The 6,431-nt window shown below is 37.3% G+C and overlaps 1 protein-coding gene across 1 annotated transcript; it reads right to left on the reverse strand.

Annotated features, from left to right (window-relative positions):
* Window positions 1-3,964: 3,964 nt before the first annotated feature.
* LOC122725023 lies at window positions 3,965-5,164 on the reverse strand. Its single transcript, XM_043961436.1, has one exon. It carries the CDS (start codon window positions 5,162-5,164, stop codon window positions 3,965-3,967), a length of 1,200 nt encoding a protein of 399 aa, XP_043817371.1.
* Between the last annotated feature and the right edge of the window lie 1,267 nt (window positions 5,165-6,431).

The following is a 6,431-nucleotide window of genomic DNA, read 5'->3' on the forward strand; positions in this document are numbered from 1 at the left end:
AGAGTCATGATCATAGATGTTTGGTCCCTCATTTGAGTCCACCTGTGTAGGTTCGGACCCAAGGAACCGAGGACCCCAGCAGTGAGTCAGCTGCTTCAGTGTCTGTCAGAGCTAGCCAAAGGTGAGTGGAACTAAACTTAATGTTTTAAATTGAGAAATTAAATGAAAATTTTAGCATGATTCATGTATCATGAATGCCATGAGATATATTAGGGTGTTGCATTAGAATTCACAAATATGTTGCATTGCATAATATATTATTGATGTGGATGAATGTTGAATGATCCATTAGCCCTCATATGTTACGATACGATGATATGATATGGAAGTCCAGGCGTGCCTGCACTACGCCCCTAGCACTATGTAAGAGAAAGACCGGGTGTGGCCTGCACTACGCCCCCGGCACAGTTGGTTATGTATGATATGTTATGTATAAGAGAAAGACCGGGTGTGGCATGCACTACGCCCCTGGCATGATTGGTATATGTAGAGGGCTAAATGGTGACAAGTTCATCCTTGATGTGATTTGTTTGTGCTGTGACGCATTCCATGTTATCATATGTTTTAAATACTATGTTTTATTATTCTGCTCACTGGACTCTAGAAGCTCACCCCTCTCCCTTAACCCCCAGGCTTGCAGGTACAGGGTAGACCAGGAGGTCAGCAGGAGTAGGGTTATGTTATATGTAATAGCTAGATGTGGACATGAATGTGATGTAATGTAAAAGTATAGCATAGAAATGAAATGTAATGATGTCTATTGAGGTTTATAGTTGTGCTTGACTTTAGTATGTGTTAATCCCTTTGAGTACATGATTTTAATGATGCTTATGTAACCAAACTCAATACATGTTATGTCACCCCATTGGGGCATTGATGAGACTCCAAAGAGGGGTTAATGTTTATGATTATGTTATGTTTAGTGCATGCACAGGTTGAGTTTGGTGAATGAATGAAAGAATGAATGAATGTAAGGAAAAGTTCAAATTTTTATGTATGTTGTTGATCATGTATGGGATTAAACAGGTTTACAGGATGAATGTTTGGCTTGCTACGGGTCCCGGCGGTCTTAAGCCGATCTGGATCCTAGCGCCGGTAGCGGTCCGATTTTCGGGTCGTTACAGTTTTTGGGGAGTTGTTTAGAGTCATGTTAGAGTTTGTTTGGTCCCTCATTTTAGTCCACCTGTGTAGGATCGGACCCGAGGAACCGAAGATGCCAGCAGTGTTAGCTGTTTCAGAGTCAGCCAGAGGTGAGTAAAACATAACTTCTTATATTTTCAAAGTAATCAAACTTTTAAGCATGTTCATGCATCATGATATGTAATAGGTTGTTTGCATTAGAATTCACGAATATGACGCATTGCATAATTTGTTGTTGATGTGGATGGATATTGGACGACCCACTAGCCCTCGATATGATGTAATATGATATGATATGTAAGTCCAGGTCGAGGCCCATGCTACGCCCCTGGCACGATTGGTTATGTTATGTTATGTTATGTTAAGAGAAAGTCCAGGACGAGGCCCATTCTACGCCCTTAGCACGGTTGGATATGTAGAGGGTTATTGGTGACAAGTCCATCCGTGATGTGAATTGTTTGTGATGTGATGCATTTCATAATAGCATATGTTTAATGAACCGTTTTTACTGTTCTGCTCACTGGACTCTAGTAGCTCACCCCTTTCCCCTAACCCCCAGGTTTGCAGGTCAGAGTTAATACAAGAAGTCAGCAAGGGTAAAGGCATTGTATATGTAATAGATTAGTAGTGGACATGAAATGAAATGACATGTAATGTAATATTTTGTACAATGATGTAAAGAGGATTAGTATTGTGCTTGGCCCTAATGTATGGTTAATCCCTTTGGTATATGATCTTTATGAAATGTTTTAATGATGTTATATGTTGAACCAAGCTTGATGTATGTAATGTTGATCCAACTAGAGCATTTGATGATGGCTCTAGTATGGGGTTAGTATGTATAGAGTTATGGTGCATGCTCAGGTCAAGCTTGGTATATGAAAAAGTTTAAGTTTTTATGGAAATGTATGATCATGTATGGGATTTTATCAGATGTACAGAATGTATGTTAGGCTTGCTACGGGTCCCAGCGACCTTAAATCGATCTGGATCCTAGCGCCGGTAGCGGTCCGATTTTCGGGTCGTTACAGTTTAGATACTAGATCATAGTTGACAGTAGAAAGAAAATGACCATGTTAAAAATGTTGAAAGGTGAAGAAGTACTAGTTAGGGCGAGAGATTATTTTTAGAATCACAACTCTTTCTTATCTTTTTTGTGGTTGTAATTACAAAAATAACATTGGAGAGAAAATCTAATCTCTCACCTACAACCACTGCTTCTTCACTTTTTGACGTTTTTAACGTGATTATTTTCTTTCTACAATTAACTATGACCTAGTGTCTGAATAATCAATCCATTCTTAGAATCACATCAAACTCCTGAAAAGGTAATTTGATCAAATCTCCATGAAAAATATGACCATAGATCAAACTGGAACAATCTTTATATACTTTTCTGACAACTATACTATAGCCGAGAGGATTGAGTACTACTATGTCCTGGTCTAATGTGTCCGCGTGTAGTTCTTTTTCATTTGTAATAAGTATGCAAATATAAAAATGTGTAGAATCAAAATCTATTTAAGTTCTTTTGAATTGGTTATATTGTCTGTGCTATAGTGTCCCACCACTCATAGACTTTTTCTTTTAATAAAAAAACTGTACAAACCAAACTATCTTCTGAAAAACACTACAGCTGTTGAAAAACCCTTTGTACTCTACAGCCAGTACTCTGCCACAGATACATCATCCTCCTTTCTACCTTTAAATTCTGTGTCACCATATTTTTTTAACTTGTTAATAGTGGACTGGTAGGTGTCATAGTAGGAGCTAGTAGTGGAATTGCAGAGCTGCCCTTGCAACCTATCTGAAAATTTCTATAAGCTATTGTAATAAGGTTTCCTGCCTTGGTCTGCCAACACCAGAAAGAGCCTGAGGAGTATGATCAATGGCCTCAGTTGAAGCATAAGTCTTTACTTCTTTTATTTCACTTTGCTCTTCTGATTTATATCATATTTTTAATATATATAGCATTTGCATACTCTTATACCTAGCTCTTTACCTCATATGCTGTTTGGAATCAACTAAACCTTAGCTCGATGCCACTAAGTATAATGCCCTCTATCTGGTTATTTATTTAGCCGAGTCGGAGATATCACATGTATCTATTTTCTTATTTTTCCATAAATTATTTTCTTGTATTTATAATATTTTTTAATACTGAAAATTTGGTAGAGTTCTTCTTGTAATATGAACTTTATTTTACTTTTAAATAGTAAAATTACACTTCAATAAAGTCCAACCTTAACTCTCAAACTTCTTTCAATAGTCAACACTAACTTTCAACTCAATTCAATCTGTTCATATATCTTCTCATTAATCTCAACATAAAATCTTATACCAATAACCATATATTTACACTAAAATAAAATTTCCCTTATACATTTAATTTACAAATAGTAGTCATTTATTATGTATATGCTATAATTATAAAATTAATTTGCATAAAATATCCAAAATTATACTAAAAGTCTGTTGATGTAAATCTGTTAAGTCTGATATAGATCTTACTTTACAGCTATTTCTTATCCACAACCTGCACTAAAAAAAATTCTCATGCACTAAGTAAATTTATTAACGGTGCTAACTTTTCTCAAATAAAACATTTAAAAAAAATTAATTGACAACCATAATAAATATAAATAAATTGTATAACAAATAAATTGAAATCATTTTAATCATGTAATTATTTTAATTATTTATATTTTAATTTCAGAATTATTTTACATGTAAATAGTTTTAGTTTTTCGTTAGTACTATATTATTTTTATTTATTTTTAATTCCTATAAATTTTTTTTTTTGAAAATTTTTGGCTTCGCGCTATTAGCGCATATTATTAAAATCCATCATCAAAGTCTCATACAGAAAATTAGGAGGGCATACCCCCCAAGAAAGACCAGACATGGAACCAGCCGCTCTTGCACAACAATGGGCAACATGATTCGCTGATCTATACACAAAACGAAAACTCACATTCGGTAGCTCATTTAATAGAGCTTTACAATCAACGATAATACTCTGAAAATAAGATAAAACCTCATTATCTTGAGATATCAAGGCTTTCGTTACTACCTGGCAATCCGTCTCCACAGTAACATGATGATATGGCAATGTTTTCAACCAACTTAGTGCTTCTCTGAAACATAACGCCTCTCCTATCGTTGGGTCAGCATTCCCATAAATAGCTTCAATCTTTCCAGCCTCACATAACCCCTGATGATTACGCAGAATAAAACCCAACCCGAACCTGCTGTTTGTCAAAATAGCTATGTCAATATTGCATTTGAACTTTCCAATTTCTGGTGCTATCCATTGTCTATTACGCGCCAATGCCACTACATTCTCCTTCGGCTTTAGTTGAGCATTCTGCCATTGTTGTAAAGTTGACCGGGCTCTATGAAGAACCACCAAAGAATCTTCATGCTTCTGCTGCCATAATACTTGATTCCTGCTGTGCCATAGACTCCAAGACAACATAAATAATTCTTCTTTCTGGGTATGTGTACCTGTCATAATAAGATTAGAAAACCATATTTTAAGATCATGTATGGGTTCCCATCCTATTATGGAAGACACCCACACAGCTTGGGCGTGAGTACAATCATGAAGCAGGTGTAACTCGGTTTCCTGGAATAAGCCACAAACAATGCAAGCATCCTGTACTTCAACCTTACGCTTCCTCAAATTAAAATTACAAGGTAAGCACCCACGAAGTACTCTCCATATAAAAAAATTGACTTTTGCTGGTACCTTCACCTTCCAAATTCGTTCCCACATATCATCATTCAAATAAAACTGATGGTCCGCTTCATCTATAGCAAGTCTATATCCTTCTTTCACCTTGTAAACCCCAAGCCTGTTCTGATTCCAATACCACATGTCTGATTGTTGGCGCATGGATAAAGGAATTTGTTGTATGGCAGCAGAAGCATGAAGATTCTTTGGTGGTTCTTCATAGAGCCCGGTCAACTTTACAACAATGGCAGAATGCTCAACTAAAGCCGAAGGAGAATGTAGTGGCATTGGCGCGTAATAGACAATGGATAGCACCAGAAATTGGAAAGTTCAAATGCAATATTGACATAGCTATTTTGACAAACAGCAGGTTCGGGTTGGGTTTTATTCTGCGTAATCATCAGGGGTTATGTGAGGCTGGAAAGATTGAAGCTATTTATGGGAATGCTGACCCAACGATAGGAGAGGCGTTATGTTTCAGAGAAGCACTAAGTTGGTTGAAAACATTGCCATATCATCATGTTACTGTGGAGACGGATTGCCAGGTAGTAACGAAAGCCTTGATATCTCAAGATAATGAGGTTAAACTTTGCTTCTCAGATTGAAAACAAATGTCGTTGAAATCGCCAATTACACACCATGGTAGTGTTGACTTGTTTTCCAGAGTTCGAAGTAAATTCCATCCTAGCCTTCGTTGATAAGTTTTTGAATACCCATAAAAACCTGTCAAGCGCCAACCCGTACAACCATCTAGCTTAACCTCAACATCAATGTGATGATTGGAAAAGCTCAGCAACTGTGCACTATTTTCTATCTTCCAAAAAAAAGCAATACCTCCTCCAATACCAATCGGGTCAACTGCAAAACCCCCAGCAAACCCCAACTCCTTCCTTATTTTAAACACACGTTCTTTTTTAATTTTTGTTTCAATTAAAAAGATAAAATTGGGTCTCTTAGATGTAACTAACTCATGAAGCTCCCTAATTGTCTCTTGGTTCCCAAGCCCTCGACAATTCCAACTCAAAGTCGTCATATTGCTGGGTGGATTCCAAACTCGGAACCCACCTGTTGAGAGTTTTTTGAGCCCAAATCATTTGTTTCGGGTATGACGTCATCCTCCATAGACTGTGTATCCAAATCCTCCACGTCATCAGTCCTACGCCGTTTTGGATCCGTAAGTAAAATCGAACCCGTTTGTATATTCAAATGAGCAGCAATCCCGCCATTATCGCCCTCCTTACCCATTTGATTAGCATTATTTGTGGAAAAGATTCCCTGATTACTTGGGATAGGGATATGGTTATCCTTATCTGAATTGCCCTGCCCGGCAGACGTTTGACCTGGTTGAAAAAAATATCCGGCGGTATCCACCGGTGTAGCTTGGGATCGGCTACTCTGTAATATATCTCTCTCAGAACGCAACCATTTAGCACCAGAGTGTTTCACTTTCTTCGAATCTGCTTTCAACCATGGCCCATAAGGATAGCGTTCCTTTGGTATCTTCGGCATATCATACAATAACTTACAGTTTCTATCGCCATGTCCGATTATACCA

This window comes from Manihot esculenta, chromosome 11 (assembly GCF_001659605.2).
Source record: "Manihot esculenta cultivar AM560-2 chromosome 11, M.esculenta_v8, whole genome shotgun sequence".
NCBI classification, from domain to species: Eukaryota; Viridiplantae; Streptophyta; class Magnoliopsida; order Malpighiales; family Euphorbiaceae; genus Manihot; species Manihot esculenta.

Coding starts and splice junctions, on each gene's coding strand:
- LOC122725023 (XM_043961436.1), bottom strand. CDS start 5,164: ATGCCACTACATTCTCCTTCGGCTTTAGTTGAGCATTCTGCCATTGTT.